Consider the following 17,032-nt stretch of genomic DNA (forward strand, 5'->3'; position numbering starts at 1 on the left):
GGGGGGCCGGGGGGGCCCAGGGGGGCCGAGTGTCCCTGCCCGGGCTGTGTCCGAACGGATAAAATATGGGTATCATTCAATTCCCAGAGCAGCTCCCCCAGCCGCTTTCTCTCAGTGCCAACCCCTCCATCCTCTGGTGACCCAGCCTTTGCTCTAACGGAAAACAGCACCACGATGAGACCCACGAGCAGCCGAGCAGGTTTTGTGCTGCTTCACGCCTTTTTTTAAAAAAATGTTACGTTTCCCCTCAATTTTCAAGTGTCTGTGAAAGCAGCAAGCTTTGCTTTGGAGTAGTGGTAAAAAATGCATCAAGATGGGCAGCACTGAGGAGGAAAAGTGCGCAAGCAAAGCCACACAAATACACATCTAACAAATAAATGGTAGGCAAGATTGAAGATGTGCAAGAAACACTTAACCAAAGTAGAACACTTTTTACACCAGTATTTTGAGGCACAAGAGTTTACACAAGCATTTAATAAAAACAAAATAAAAAAAACAAGGCTTCCAGGTACAGCCTGGAGGTTCAGAAATGGAATTACCTGCCCTGCTTGGGGCTCAGTCAACTTCAACATGGCCTGGGACAGAAACTGAGCTGAACACAGATTTGAAGCCAGATTCAGGCACTTCCCATGTCAAGATCTCCTCTTTTTCTGACCCTAAAGGCCCGGCTGGTTTAAAGGCCAAAAATAAATGACCCCATGCTGCTCACACCAAACATGGACACTCACCACCTCAGTAGTTTGAAGCCTGGGAATTGCCACAGAACTCAGCATTTACCTCCTGGCCAGCTTTCCCTATATTATGAATGTCAATCCTGGCGCACAATTTGGCTGAATTCCGCAAAATTTCTCACTTTTATCTAACCAGAATCACCTTGTCTTCTGAGCAACCTGTTCGCTTTCACTCCCAATCTTTTCTAAAAGGAACGGACAAGACACCGATCCAGTGTTTATCCTGGTCTATTTTATTTACAATATATACAGTTCCTACAGAAAATGATTTGCCACAAAGGATATTAAATAGGAAAAACACAGCGTAGCTTTGATCTGGGCACTGATGCCTGCAGCCAGCCTGCAGGACAGGCTGGTCCGGGCTCCGGGGGGATGCCGGGCGGGATTCTGGCCAGCTCCGAGGGGCAGCAGCTGAGGTAGATCCAGGCGGGAGGCTCCGCGCGCTCCGCACGTCCTGCGGCACCGGCACGGCCCTCCGACGTGTCTGTGCAGCACAGAGTTGTCCTGGTGTTGCTAAGCAAGCCTTCTTGGAGAAAGGGTGGTTTTGTTGGCTGTCACTCTCTACTCAGCAACTACATCACTGGTGTGATTTTGCTTAAGATTTCACAAAATGCTTCGGACTCCTTTAGGATAAAAGGCACTATTGTAAATCTACAGGAACAACGCTTGGTATTTTTGTAGGGAGAATTCAGATGGGCCAGAAACATCATGATGCTCTGATGCTGTGTGCCATGAAATCACATCCTTATTGCTTAACAATTATATTGTCATTAACTTAATGTGTTCACTCTCTAATATCCAAATAATTCCAACATCTGAATAAGAAATGGTAAGCACGGTGATTTTGAAGACTGTATTATTATACATTTTGTAGGATTAATTAAACATACTGCACCTGAGAAAACCTCCTGTCTTCCTCTTCATAGGCGTGTGTTTCCACATTTGAATAACAAGTTACTTTTGATCCAAAAAAGAAAATTTCATTAAAAATTTCAGTTATTGAAAACTGCACAAGGAATGCCTTAACGTACCACCTTCTCAAAACTAGTGTGGGGACAGATAAAATACTGAAGCGCATAAGAACTAGTCATCTGAAAATCAAAAGGCACCCAAAATTTACTTTGTTAGTGGTATTTCTGAAATTGGAAGTATTGTGATTTCTTAAAGATATTTCTTAAAAGCTGCCAGCATCCCATAAATTAATGTGAAAACTTCGTGACACCCAGATACAAGCTCAATTTTTTTATCAGCCTAACGTATCATTCAATTAATAAAATATAATTAGGGCTCACTATTTCTGACCAGAGGCTCTGATCTCACAGAAATATTTTTAATATGAATCCTGACTTTTACTGAAAGCCTGTAGACAATCCAAGCACTAATAAAAACACCACTTAGATGGTGCTGCAATTCTCACCAGTTTGATGCAAAAACAAATCAAAGGAAAACTCTGTCCACTTAAGGCATGCCATGTAACCACTTCCCTCTACCTGTAACCTATGCATTTAGATGACCAAAATAAAGTAAACCACCAGCTTGTCTTGATTGCAAATTAGAGGCAGTTAAAAGCACTGCAAGATATAAATTAAAGAGAAATCCAAACATATCTAAAATCGAGTGATTGATTTAAGCTAAAAGGATGAAATAGATCTGAAAAATTTAATTTAAAAATACTTGCTGGTGTTTTCAGTAATCACCAGAATCCATTTCAGAAAAAAAGTATAAAGGCCATCACATATACATAACCCCTACTAAGTGTTTATTGATAGGTCTGAGAAAGGGAAGCTTCTAAGCACTTTCTGCTTTGGTTAGGAGTACAGGGAACACATTATGGTGGGAATCTATTACTCTATTAAGAGAGCTTACCTTTATAGACTTCCAGATTTCACTTTACACCATTTATATTAGACTTGAGAATCTGGACCACAAAATTTTTGTACAGGCAGGCAGAGTCAAGTCTACCACAAAGACCCTACTACAAGCTTTACAAACAAACTAGCAAAATATTTTTTCCATTTGTCTTATTTGTACATAGCTCCTCCCTGGACAACCTTTCATTTGTTAAGCTCAAATATGTCTAGTTAGGAGGTAAAAAACAAAGCAAACCCCCCCTGCAAAACCCAAAACAATTAAACAGAAAAACCCATAAATTTTCCCCAAAACAACCAATATGAGGGTTATACAATTGTCAATACTTAAGAAAAAAAATAACACACCTTTAGCAAAACCTCACAAAAAAAACATTTCCCAAAACTCTATTTCCAAGGAGAGGAGAAATCTTCTTCAATGTCCACGTCATCACTCACCGAAGAAAAATTTTATAGAAAATTTTATTCAACATACAACATTTTCCAGCAAAAAAAGGCAATATACAGGAAGAGTTGTTGTACACTGCAGCTACAGAAACAAAATACTGGAAAAGAATGTAAAATTAAGTGTGAATTGCTGATTCTATCTTTACTGCACTCAAAACTAGACACGCGGCTGGCATTAGCTCCAAAATAAAAGGAAGCAGTCTGGGGACTGAAATAAAACTACACACAATGAATATCAACATCAGTGAAATTCACTTGCAGACTCACCCAACAAAATTAACCTCCAAGTGTTAAATTGTACATGTTCATTCATTAAATATACAATTTTTCCTTCTTTTTTTTTCTTTTTTTTCCTCCCCCTCCTTTTTTATACAAAGTCAACAGCTTACTAAACACTAGTGAGCATGCCCTCTGTGCTAAAAGGCTAGTTCTTGTGTTTTCCCCATCTCTTCCCATGTTAACTAAATCAATGATATTTATAATCCTTTTCACTTGCTTTTGCCAACTTTTGAGTGTCATTCTATTTGCCAGAAGATGGCATAATAAATCACAACAGTATTTATCAAGGGTTGAAAATTTAATAAAAATACCCAAATATATCTTTTTAGGACTCAGGGCATCCCCTTGGCAAAATGGGATGCAAAGAAGTGACTAAATTAAACGAAAACTAGTTTATTAAAAAAGATTCTATGCAGCTGGAGGAGACAAAAATCCCGAATAAGTGCCAACAATGTACACAATGAAGTAGAGATTGCTATTTATTGATGATGTGAGTTTTTTGCATTTACAAATGCACAAAAATGTCATTTAAAGTATAACTGAAGGAAATAAATCTGATGTGAGTCTAAACATAAGACTTACTAGCTGCAGTGATGGTCAACACCATACTGGGAAGGGCAGCCAGCCAGCTTATGCCATCTAGAAACGTACTACAGACAAATATTTTGCCAATGTCAACTGTTCTACTAAACTCTTCCCTCATTATGCTGACAATTGCCTTGCATTACGTTTACCATAAAATAACTCTCATTGGCATCCAAGCTTTATAAAAACACCTTCATTTTGCTCAAAAAGGGCAGTCAATAGATACAGAGAAGCCAAACTGAACAGCCTCAACAAAATAAAATTAACATCAGCAGCAAATCCTCTTGCTGAAGACTTCAGATATAGTGCACGTGTACCAAAGTTCTACAGTTGTTAAAAAGGTGCACACACACACTTATTTTTGTCCCTTGCCTTGACAATCTGGTTAAGCAAGTCAGTTATGGATTTTAATAGCTTTTTCAAGGTACGTGTAGCGACTTCTCTTTGGGGCTTTATTGAAATGGTCAAGCCCTAGCCATGGCCTTGGATGAGACATGTTGCCTAGAAAAGAGAAAAAAAAATAAACATGAAGTTAAGACTAAATTGTAAAGTTTCCTTTACACAAACTACTCCTGTGTGCCCTGTTCACAGTTTGCTGGGAGTCACAGGGTATGGAAGAGGACTTCAGTACAGTCCTGCAGTCCACAGTCAACTGAGCAGCTTTCCTGACTGCTGCTTTCCCTCAATAATGAATTTTACAGCTGTTTCTGGATCAGCTAGATGGTGTTTCTCCTCTTCAGTCACTTATAGGAGTTTACAGCAGTGAAGTGTGTGCCAAAGCAAGAAACCTACTGTTATGATTTATGGCCACAGGCACAAAGTACCAGCCTTCATCAACATGCTGAGCCTGTTGGAAAGGGCAACACCATCTGAATATGGCAACCTATATCACTTGCCATATTATAAGCAAACTTTGCTGCATTGAGATATTCTTATCATCTGGTTTCAGTGGAAATCTTTGTTAAATTCAAGTAAAATGCAAATAATCAGTTAATTAAGAAATCCCATAATTGACCTTTGTTTTCTGGGGGGAAAAGTCATATTTAGATTATAAATAAAAAACATTTTTACTTTTCAACCCAATATGGTTTATCTACTGCTAGTTTTCATGAAAACCCACAGTGCACACACTTCTCGAAAATGTGAGAAATTATCTCCTCAATGCAGAGCATCAAATATTCTTTAAAGTGAAATGATAAAGGGAGAAACTAAGCAGCCCCTCAGCAAGAAAAGCACATGCCTACATTCAAAGCCATCAACTGCAACCACTAAAGCATAAAAGACTTCACCTTTCTGGCTGACTTCATCTGCGTTTTTGGATATATTTTCTTCAATCAAAATTACCTGTCTTTTTGTTTGACATAATGGTCAATGTCAAATGTATAAGAGAACTGCAAATCTTGCTGAAATCACTGGGATGTCTTTTAAAGAAAGAAATTAAGTCCTTCACCACTAGCACCAGCACAATCACTGCTAGTGAACATCTTTGTGGAAGCAGTGGGACACCATTAACATCAGCTAGTCAATCAAATTAGAGAATGTCAAAGCTTTGGTTCAATCAGTCCAGCATGTGTTAAAATGTTTGTACAAATGCATAAGTGCCTCCCCTTGAAATGCTGCACAGTTAAGGAAGCATGAAAGCATCACATTGTCACACCACAGCAGAGATGGGGGTAGGCAACGAATTATATAAAAGTGTATTATTTCAAAGAGGCAACCTCCTGTGAACTCTCTAATTAATATCCACAAATCTCACCTTCCCTACAACTCCTACAAACAGTTCAAATTCTCCCTTTTCACATTTCTGCCACGTTCTGTACTTTTGACCTAGTTACCTGGTTAGTCTTTTGTGCAGTTTTGGCAAGACTAGCTCAGCTTTGCTCAGAAAGTCCGACAGTTTGTTTCAGGCTACTGCCTTCCCTGACTCACAGAATAAAATCAGGACTCTGCCTGCTTGAGCACACAAAAGACAGTTGATCTACCCACGGAGAAATGTCCACATCCAAATTTGTCATCCAGAGACCCCTCACAACTACTGCAGAAAAAGAGGTTCCTTCAATGACACACATCTCTGCTCCCAGATAACTTGTGCAGATGCAGAAATTCAAAGTTCTGGCAAGTCCCCTCATATTCACAGCCATGAGTCATAAACCTGCCTGTGTAACAAAATACAATGACAGGACTTTTTGCCAGTTTCCTGCAAAGTGCTCAGTAACAGGTATAGGTCTAACTCTCCATGGGTTTTGAAATAAATGGGACAGCTACAAGATTTCTTTATAACTGTTACATAAATCCAGAACACTGCTTGAAAAAAAATAAGGGAAACTGGGGCCCCAGCACAAGCTACCAACAAAAAACCAGAGCTCATAATTGTCAGAAAAATAGAGCTGCAGAGAGCAAGTTGTCCTCAATCTTGTTTCTACCAGACAGAGCAGCTCACAAAAAGGAACACTCAGCTCAGCCAGGGGAAAAAACACAGATGAATTCAAGGCTTTCAAGAGAGCTCTGACTGCAGATTCAAAGGTGCCATTCCCAACTGAAACTCTCAAAAGATGACTGTGTGGAACTCCTGGAAGATTAACCTGGTTTCTCCTATGAGTAAATTCCTCAAAGAATAGAGCTTTAAATATCAGTAAAATCAACAAGATGGTAAACCATCCACAGACAAATTCAGAACAGGGATGCATTTGTAGCTTGGTGAAGCACCTTTTAGGAAAATAAAATCCAAACAGCATCCTATTAACACAGGTAATGCTCTTGTAAAGATTCTTCAGATTCATTGACAATACCAAGAACGAACAAGAGGTGGCTCCAAAGAATCTGAGAATTCAAATACCTCTTTCAGCACACTTAAGAATCAGAGAATTCACCTTAATATTTCTCAGGAATAACATGAGCATACTCTCCAATAACAATATGAGAATCAAAACTACAAGGGAGCAGATGGTCAGAGCAGTTTTGGTGCAGCTGACATTGTAATTCCTTTCTGTGAAGCATATTATACTGGTATCTGGCCCATGTGGTCACTCAAACTTTTAACTCACAAGGAAACAGATTATTAATTATTTATATGCCTATAAAACACAGCCTAACATATACACTTAACACTCCTAAGTGTGCACACAAGTGTATATAACTACATGCTTAGTTACAACATATAACTGTATTTCACATACAAAACCCAGTCTCTTTCCGCATCCTGAGTTCAGGATAATCACAACTCGCCCAGCAACTTCAGCAGGTTAAAAGAATAATCAGGTTGTTTAACAACTCACCAGGTTGGGGCTCAAAATCTTTCAAGTTCACTTCATACTCGTCTTCATTGAGATACTGGTGTCGGCCCATCATTACAATTGCAAATTTAAACTACGGAAAGGAAAGAAAAAACCTGGTAAGGCAACACATTAAAATAAAGCCTTCAGGTCTAATATCATCAACTAACTAGCAGAGGGTTACAAGTGGTATTCTTCAGGGGTTGATAGTTTAAATCTTCATCAGCCTTGACAATGGGATAAAACAAATGCTCCAGAAATCATGAGACTGCATCTGGAATGCTGTGCTCAGGTTTGGGCCCTTCAGGGAAAAAGAGCAGGCAACAAACTGCAACAAGTCCAGCAATAGTCCAGTAAGACAGTCATTGGGCTGGAGTCCATGGCATACAAGAAGCTAAGGGAATGGGTTTGTTCAGCCCAGAGAAGAAAAGGCCAACAGGGGCATCTAGTCTTCTACTGACTGAAGATGGCTACACAGCAGCAGACCCTCCTCAAGAGCTACACAGCAAAAGGACATGAGGCAACCATCATCAATTGCAAAATGAAAAATTCTGATTACTTGTAAGGAAAGCAAGTGTCTTCACAATCATAGTGGTGATGCTGTAGAACAGTGTCCAGAATGGCAGAATTCCTACCCTTGAGAGTTTTCAAATTGTAGCTAGGTGAAACCCTGAGCAACCTAACTTGAGTTCAACCTAGTTCTGCTCTGAACCTTAAGTGGGTGGTTTCTAGAGGTCCTTGCACCATCTAAACTTTTCTAGGTTACTTTAATGTTTTGCCTAAATACTACTAAGTATTCTCAAAAAAAGCATGAAGTCAAGCAACTCTTCTACTGATCGAAATCTACTTATCCCAAATCTGTGGTGTTCCAGCTTCTTAAAATAAACTCATTTAGGGTCTGCAAACAGCTTTTACAATTCTCCCAACTTGCCATTACCTTTTCAAATTCTTTTTCTTGTATGTCAAGCATTGTCTGAATCCGCTTCATAACCTCTCTGAAGTGTTCACCCTAATAATTACAACCAGATATTTAATGTAAAAAAAAAAATCTAGGAAAGAAAGACATGCTGTTATTACTTCCTGCTTCAAGCTTCATTGAAATACACTGCCTTAATCTCTTGGCTATTTACAAAATTGTATCAGCATCCACTACGATAAGGAATAACAACATACAACTTGCTAGAAATTCAGCAACTTTAAGTATTATTGATGCATCATTACACAAACTGTCCCAGAAATTGACCAAGTAATAGTAATACGTGCAGGTTAAAGTTAAGAAACAAAGACTGAAAATTAACAGCAAAATACAAATCTGGAAAAAAAAAAAGTTACATGTCCTTCCTAAGCATATTACTTTTTAAAACCACTTGTTCGGAGGGCTCCATGGGGGTTACAACTGCTTTGACAGTATTTCAAGTCCCTGTCTGATGCTGAATGTCTATTTGTTAGATACTGCACAGGCTCACTGAAACACTAAACAATCTATATATGCAAAAGAGAACAGAGATAGGAGCAATATTTTGCTATACACTTTTTATACTAATACATTTCTTTGACAGTACTTTCAGAAATCACCATCAGTATAATCCCATAAGGAGGAAAAGGGAGGCATGCTGTACCTGGTGTATCCTCAGCAAGAATGGAATTCCAAATGTCCCAAAAACCTCTTTGTGGAAATGTGCCACTGTGATTAGCATCTCATTTTCTTTATCTATATCTACCTGGTCCAGAGGAATTTCCTAGATACAGACATACAATTATTACTTCAGTCAGCTGTAATTTCCCCAGAAAGTAACTCATTAAGTAACTAAAAGCATAATTGATTTACTGTTACTGTAAAAGAAATCTATTTAAAAACAATTACAAGAACCATGCTGTCTGACAGGGTCTTTTTATTTACAAGTAGAGTAATTCATCCCTAGCATGACAGCATTTCAGCTTCCTTTCCTCAGTAAATACTCTCCTGGATTCCCCAAACAGCTTTTTGATATGAAATCTTCTATCAGATCTAGAAGCAGCTGACAGAAATATCATAGACCTCCTGTCATCTCCTCATTACAGCTTACTTTGTTTTTAAATACTATTCTTTGAGGGAAGTTAACAGATTTGCATGATGAAATGTTTAGAAATATCACATGAAGCTCAATCTTCACTGAAAACAAAACAAAGTCTTCTAGAATAATTAACTTTAGAGCAAGGAAGCAGGTTCTAAGCATAACTATTTACATCCTGAGTCCTCAAACAAACCTTGGAATTATTGCTAAGGCAGCAAATGTCCTGTGGACAAGTCTTTACCAAGTCTTCATTTATTGTTACAACAAAAATACATAAAAATGTAAATAATTAAATCATTACGGGAAAGCAAACAGAAAAGGAAACATTTTAAAATCTTGAAAATAATATATTTTTATATATATAAAATATGTTATATATATATAATAATATATTATAATATAGCTTGCTGCAAGTATCACAGTATTTGAAAATCAAAATGCAGAAAAAGACAATTACCACTTGATAAGTTTCTTCTCTCAAAATTTGTAAAGTATCTTTGAGAAATCACCACCTACCTCTATTCGAAACGTTCGACTTGTTGCAGGTGACAAACACTCTAACAGCTCATCTTCCTGATGGACACCAATTATTTTGTAACTTACAATTTCTAGCAGCCTGGAAAATAAAAAAACGCATAAGAAAAAAATTTACAAATAAAAAACCAATACAACATCTCTTTCTCTAACCTCAAGAAGGATTAGTATAGTCAGGATGTAAACAGATACTACTACTGTATTTGTAAAACTTAAAATACAGTCTTTAGTAGGCTGTAAAGTTACAAGAGATGAAATTACATCTGGGTGGTGACAAAAAAGCCAGTACATGCAATTATAAGACAAATGTTTTTAATTGTAATTATTTTTTAAACTCTTCAAATGACCTCACTTCTAACTCCGGAGAAGCAAAACAGCGTGAAACACTTGAAGTGGAAACAACTACTAAACTGTGAGTTAACAAATGAAATTGATGAAACTCACGCATCTCATGTATGTAATTTTACAAAATACAAACCAAACAATTATACTATGTTTATATTTGTAGTTACAGAAGAAGAACTTAGGAAGACGAACTCTCCTAATTATGTGAATCTGGAAGCTTTTTAACATAGTAGCAGACTTCATTTGCTAATAATGGTTTCTACATTGTAAATGCTTCTCTGCATAAAATCCACACGATCACATAAAAGAAATTAAAACCTTCCAGCTTTACCTTAATTTCCCTGAACCTTTTTCAGAGAGTTCTACAACTTTTTTACATTCTTCTAACAGGTCCCGCACACAGCCATGCTTATCTGGATATACTGTTATTTCCTGTAGAATTTAAAACAGAAAAATAATTAGAAAACCTGAAAATGTAAAGGAACCTATTACAGCACAGAATACACAGCACATATAAAGCACAGAATACACTGGATTCTTCATCAAAAATTCATCTTTAAATGCTAATTACGTAAGTGAACACATATTACATTCAAAGTTTTTGTTAAGAACTGGCATGATTTTATTTTATGATGTTTCAGGTTTGATTTTTGTTTTGATTATTCTAATTCTGTATTTTTCAGGGACAAGAGAGTGTGTGAACTGCACCATAATCACAGCCAAACCAGCTTTAACACAGAAATTATAGCAAGTGTGTAACAGCCAACTCACCTCTTCCCTAAACTGGCTATTTAGCCATATGCATTTAAAACTTCTTCTGTTTTCAAAATCAGTTATTTTCATTTTGAGCTTAGGGAAGAAAAGAAAAACACTTTAGACATACTTTGTATAGGGTAGAAATATTTTTTCATCCACATCAATAAAATCAAAAGACTCTTACCTGTTGATAGTAAAGTTTTTTAGGTTGCCTAGGCTTGAAGAACTGCAGAAGATCTCTTAAAGTACCTTCATAATTATGTCTAAGAGGATTACCAGGGCCATCCCTATAACTATAAAGGGAATAAGAAAAGCACATATCTCCTTTAAAATCCATCACTTCTGAGCAAACCTAAGTACCAAGTTAATTTTTATTGCTGGCTTCCAGTTTCATACTCTTGCTAGCACAGGCCAAGCAGCATTATATTCAGTGTTTTAGTGATTTTTAAAAAACAGGTGAGCATATGGAAACAGAAATAAGCATTCACTGTACTGTGTTTTTTAACTCTCTTGGACATCTACCAGCTTGCCTTTAATGCTGCAGGGTGGCAGACCTGTATTCATCTGAAACTACTGGCACAGCAGCACATGCTTTAGATTGTGAAAGGTTAATTTGTGGAGCCATATGACACAGCAACTTCCAGAGTGACCACAGGACTGTGAACTGTGAAGAGCTACTCAAATTATGAAAGGCTCATTGATGATGGAGGGAGAAAACCTACAGGTTAATGCAGAGCAAGCTACACTTACACAAATAGAAAAAGCTGACGTAACCTTTAGGTATGCATTATTCCTGCAGCATATTCATGTACTAATATGCTGTTTTCTGCTATAGTTTTAGACAGATTCAAATCCAGTTTTACACAACTGTGCCTTAGAACACCACTTAAACCAGAAATGCCCCTTTTAGCAGCTGTGAACTTGTTAGATCATCAGTCTCGCTTACAGACTTTGGGGGGAAGAGGGAGAAAAGGAACTCCTGCATTTAAACCTGTAAAGTCAGGAAAAATCCTGCTTTCATGTGCACTTGTTTCTGCTCTCCTCCACTCTAGGAATCTGAAACAGCACTTGCATTAGCTTCAGAATTTGTCCCACACAGTAAGGCTTTAAAGTAATTAATGTTTTTAGAAATTTCAACAGTGTTCCTTTAAAATGCATCTTTTTTCAACGACACATATTAGAGCTCTTCTAAAATGTGCAATGCTCTGAGGGTCTAGAGCCAGCCAAGGCAACACTTAAATCTGTGTATGGAACTTGCTGTGTGCACCAGAATGCTAACAGTTTACTGATAAAAAACTAGTTTACAGCCTGGAAAAAGCACCAAGGTAACTGCTGCTGATCTATATTTGGGTTAATTATTTGGGCTTAAGAATAATAGCTTAGACACAGAACAGTAAGGAAATTCCTCTTACCCTTGGGACTTGAAAAACTGTAATAGCATTGGATCCGTATTAAGTCTTTGCGCAACTGTCTTTGCAACCTGTGAATACATTTTTGGTAGGTTCTGAATAATTTCAGTCATGACATTGCTCTACAATCACACAGTCATTCATTACACATGGAGAACATTATGCTACTGAAATTCTGAGAGACCCACTACGCTTGCTTCCTCAAGGCTAAATAAACTAGATCTTAGCAGTTAGAATCATAGAATCATCAAGTTTGGAAAAACCTTCAAAATCATCAAGTCCAGCCATCTGCCCTACAACCCCTAACCATTAAACCATCTTCTGAAGCACCATGTCCATCTTTTGAACACCTTCAGGGATGGTGCCTCCACCGCCTCCCTGGGCAGCCTGTTCCAAGGCCTCACCTCTTTCTGTGAAGAATTTTTTCCTAATATCCAGTCTCAACCTCCCCTGGCACAACTTGACCCCATTTCTTCTTGTCCTATCACTAGTCATGAGGGAGAAGAGACCAACATCCACCTCACTACAACCTCCTCCCAAGCACTTGTAGAGAGCAATGAGGTGGGCACGGAATGAACAATGAGTTGACACAAAATAGGATACACTAGGGGGAAAAAAATGAGGAAACTAACTGTTTTATTACAATAAACCATTGCTACCAAAAGGCCACAAAATCCATAACAACAGCTCTAGTCCTCTTCTGTTTGTTTTGTTGTTTGGGGGTTTTTTGATTGGTTGTTTTGGGTTTTTTTCATATTTTTTAAATAGTATTATTATTTTTATAGTATTATTGGGAAAAGAAGTGAGATGTGTTTTTCTGAAATCCCCCACTGTTCTTCAATTCATTCCAAGGAAGTTAGGTTCCTGGGTAATAACACCACGTTATTCCAGTGTATTTCATGTCACTGCCTCACAAAAACTCATGGAGATCCCTCTGTTTTTCTCTTTCCAAAAGCTATAAAGAACTTACACTGTAAGTAAAAATAAAATAACACTAAGTGAGTTGTCAAAAAGCAGATGATCAGAACAGGGTAGTGAAAGGCATCACCTGATCTCTCCTCTATAAACAGGTGCTCAAAGTTCCCACCTTTGTCAACAGAAAATTAACTTCTCAATTTTAAGTCATCTTTTTGACACTGACAAAAGCAACTGCAGGACAACTGTAGGGAGCCAAATCTACTCAGTCTCTTAACAGATCAGACCAACTTTAAATATTTTTTTCAGGTTCATTTGGTCTTCTAAATACCTCCTGGTCTCCCTTTACAAACACAACAGGTCTGAACTGCTAGTGCCACTGAGCATTAAACAGCACTGTGTGAAGAAAGCAATAGTTTGGTCTACAAAATTAATCCTGTTGGTGATATTACAAGCAGAAAATAGGTATCACTACATTCCCAAGGTGTTTTTCTTTTAGCAGCTAAATAAGTTGAGCAAGTTTTTCCTGTCACTTAGAATGCAAATGCATCATTTCATTAGAATATAATTTCCCTGACAGAGAAGAATGGCATATCAAGAAATTATTATATTGTCAAATAACTCATTATTAATAAAACTGGGGGTTTTAGAGTATTTTCTTCTCACGAGCATTAGTGGCTTCCTTAAACTTGTAATTACTACAATGCAAAAAAGTATATTAGAACAGATAGACTGTTTTCTAAATACACATACAATGTGGTGATGAACTAATGCAAAATTTACTTTCAGAACAAGGAAACAAAAAGCAGAGAAATAAACAGGACACATACCTGAAAGTAATTCATCCTATTGGATAAAGTAACAACAAAGCCTGGGTCATTTGGGATGGTTTTATCACAGAAAATGACATCCACACGATGATAGAGGTCTCGGAAGTATTCTTTAGCTGTTGGTAGTTCACTGTTGTCATTTTCTGAGTCATCCCTAAAAGAGCAAACAAATGATAACACCATCACATATCTCATTGTTACACATTCAAGCAGTTAGGGCTTTTAAAAACAAGTTCTACAGTAAGCCAGCAACAGTTGAGAGATACAGCAATAAAGTTTCCAAACCTTTTTCAGAGCACCCAGTGGCACAGAGTAGAACTAAAGCAGTGAGTGGTGACCCCTGCACAGCCCAGGGTGCTTCCCTGTGGTGCAGGGACAAAAGTCCCCACATGCTGTGCTTGCCTGCTTGGCAATCTGACAACACTCTGATTCCAGTTGTTTCACAGCAGCATTCCAGCAGGACTCTTCCCTCCCACTCTGACACATTACTGCATGTCTGTACCAATGCTGGCACAGCTTTCCATATTCTCCTGTATTAACTGCTCTGCACAGAAGCCAGATGTACAAGAGCGCTCCTTGAACCACAGGAACAAGACAGTTGGCACAGAGTCTGGTTTGGGTCACTACTGACTGGTACCCCAATCTTTCAGTGGAGAAACAGCACCAGGGGACAAGCTGTACACATACCCAGGAGTCAGCAGCCAGTCAAAGGTGTGTAACACCAACTGCATCAACAGGGAATGCAAATTCCAAGGAATGACATGAGAAATACACTCATCTCACATAATCTGGGGTTAGAGTGCTGAAGACAGACTAGCTGGCTTCCACCCACTGTCAGCCCATGGAGACAGACAGAGCAACACAGTTGGGTGTGGCCATCAGGAGTGAGGGCACAGAAATGGTGATTTATAGCCCTGACAAGATCCCTTTAATGGACACAAGATGCAGGAGTTCTCCTTCTGCCTCGGAGGAAACTCCAGCTGAAGCACAGTACATCTATGAGTCACGCATGCTCGGGCAAATTTGCATCACCTCATCACTGTGGACCAGTGTGGAACTTGCTGTGAGCACAAATTAAAGCAAAAGAGGGAAGGCAGTTTAGTTTAATTCTAGGCTGAAACGAGCTCCAAGCCAAAGCTCTGTGCAGTGGTCCTGGAACAGAGCCCGAGATCTGAAATGCTGGTGTAGGCTCTTCAGTGTCTGAGTTATGGTGGCTCCAAGGGAAAAGCTGCAGAACTCAGACACATTGCTGAATCACACTCTTTGGTAGTATTAAGACTCATTTTAGGGTATTAGTTTTCTAAACTAGGATGAAACCTCTTTTCCTTAACTAATGTGGCATGCGATAATTAAAAAAACACTGATATTTTTTCATTTCTTTTGAATAAACAAATGAGAACATGTCTACTGCTGGAAAACTACACTGTGTTCTTGTTAAAAATGCTAAGTTAAAGGGAGTTCTGCTTTCAAACTGAATCAGGTGATTTAATTGCAATGATCAGCTGTCCCCTTAAAATACATACTTCTGAAAAACTATGATGTCACCATCCATGAGTTCATCAAGAGCTTTATCAAGAGATACATCATAGTCTTGAATCCTTTCTGTTAAATTGGGTTTAACTTCCTGCAATAAAGAAGAAAAAAGGTTGATCACAGAATAAACAAAATACAAAAATAAAGCTGACAGTAGTAAAAAATCATCACATAAAGTAACTTGTATCTTCTTTCAATTAAAAATTTATATATAATTTATATATACACACATAAATGTTGTCTTAGCTAAGTTCCAGGTACATCTAATTACTATTGATAAAGCTGGCTGGTCATTTTTACCTTTGGAGTCTCACTCAGGTTATCTTATTTGCACAAGTATTTTAACATTTAGCACTATCTTAGCACTGAAAATTTTCCAAAATTCAGATACGAATTTCCTACTGATGCAGCTTCCAGGAATCTTGGAGAGCACTGATTTTAATTGTGCAGAACCTCTGCACAGCAAATAATTTGTCTTTTTTAAAAAATAACAAAGTCATATTAAAATCTACAATTTGTAATCTATATAAATATTTATCTATAAAACATCTTTTATGTATTTACACTTGCAGGCTGATGTCCTGGGATACAAGTGCCTGTCTAAACAAAGTGGAATCAAACTGCAGCCCGGACTGGCACTCAGCAGAAGTACCTGACAGTTCTGCTTTTAGCACAGAAGTGTGTGTGCTCCCCTGGAACCACCAGAGAGAGCAGCATGACTGCTAACAAAAACAACAGTTAAAAATCCAATTCCTTGTTCTTATTATAGCAAGAATTTTCCCTTGGCAAGATCTCAATCGTCAGCGCTCAATAAATGCAGTGGTTATAAAGATTTGCCATCTCTGTATTTGGGCAGAAACATGTGGGCAGACTAAGTCTTTTGTTTGGTTACTTAGGGAAGGAAGGAGAAGGTGCAGCATTTTCTCAACTCTGCTGCCTAAGGGGGGGCACTGAAAATACAACAGCCAACGTTAGCAGCATTAGCTCCTCTAACACTGCAACTCTGAGGATACACACAAATTTAGCCCAGTAAAGCTGCTCATGTAGATCTTCAGGAAGAAATCATTGGTTTTAAAGCCTCACACTTCTATTTGTTTAATTTTAAATCTGTTTTGAAGTTAACTACCTGTTGATACTCTCTTGCAGCACTGTAGACTTCAAAGCTAAAGGTTACAGAGTGTTTATGATTTACAAATTAACTTTTTTATGAGAAGCCTTTTTTTAACCAATAAATCCTCTAAATATAGCACATAAAAGACAAAAATGTTACAAAAAGTTCATCAATCCAAACCTCATAGAGGATAAGGTTAGTTTCTTGTGGAAATCCTGCTCTCTCACACATAACTGGAAGCAAGTCACCTATTAGAAAAGAAAAGGAATGTGAAATGCAGTGCACCTTAACTGCTAGTGAGACTTCCTGCAGAAAGAAGTGAACCTATTTTTCTGCCCTGGATAAATAGCTTTTAAATTCCTA

At 38.0% G+C, this 17,032-nt stretch overlaps 1 protein-coding gene across 1 annotated transcript in view; it reads right to left on the reverse strand.

Moving 5' to 3' along the window:
• Positions 1-3,788: 3,788 nt before the first annotated feature.
• USP7 (ubiquitin specific peptidase 7 (herpes virus-associated)) overlaps positions 3,789-17,032 on the reverse strand; it is a 38,366-nt gene continuing 25,122 nt past the window's right edge. The window contains exons 19-30 of the mRNA XM_009995503.1: positions 16,850-16,917; positions 15,549-15,649; positions 14,026-14,179; positions 12,284-12,351; positions 11,056-11,164; positions 10,887-10,964; positions 10,447-10,547; positions 9,753-9,852; positions 8,802-8,921; positions 8,120-8,191; positions 7,186-7,276; positions 3,789-4,411 (exon numbers count right to left, since the gene is read on the reverse strand). Coding sequence (XP_009993805.1) covers positions 4,305-4,411; positions 7,186-7,276; positions 8,120-8,191; positions 8,802-8,921; positions 9,753-9,852; positions 10,447-10,547; positions 10,887-10,964; positions 11,056-11,164; positions 12,284-12,351; positions 14,026-14,179; positions 15,549-15,649; positions 16,850-16,917 — 1,169 coding nt within the window. The 3' untranslated portion in view covers positions 3,789-4,304. The remainder of the gene's footprint in view (positions 4,412-7,185; positions 7,277-8,119; positions 8,192-8,801; positions 8,922-9,752; positions 9,853-10,446; positions 10,548-10,886; positions 10,965-11,055; positions 11,165-12,283; positions 12,352-14,025; positions 14,180-15,548; positions 15,650-16,849; positions 16,918-17,032) is intronic.

The sequence above is a fragment of the Chaetura pelagica genome, unplaced genomic scaffold (assembly GCF_000747805.2).
Source record: "Chaetura pelagica isolate M959 unplaced genomic scaffold, ChaPel_1.0 scaffold124, whole genome shotgun sequence".
NCBI classification, from domain to species: Eukaryota; Metazoa; Chordata; class Aves; order Apodiformes; family Apodidae; genus Chaetura; species Chaetura pelagica.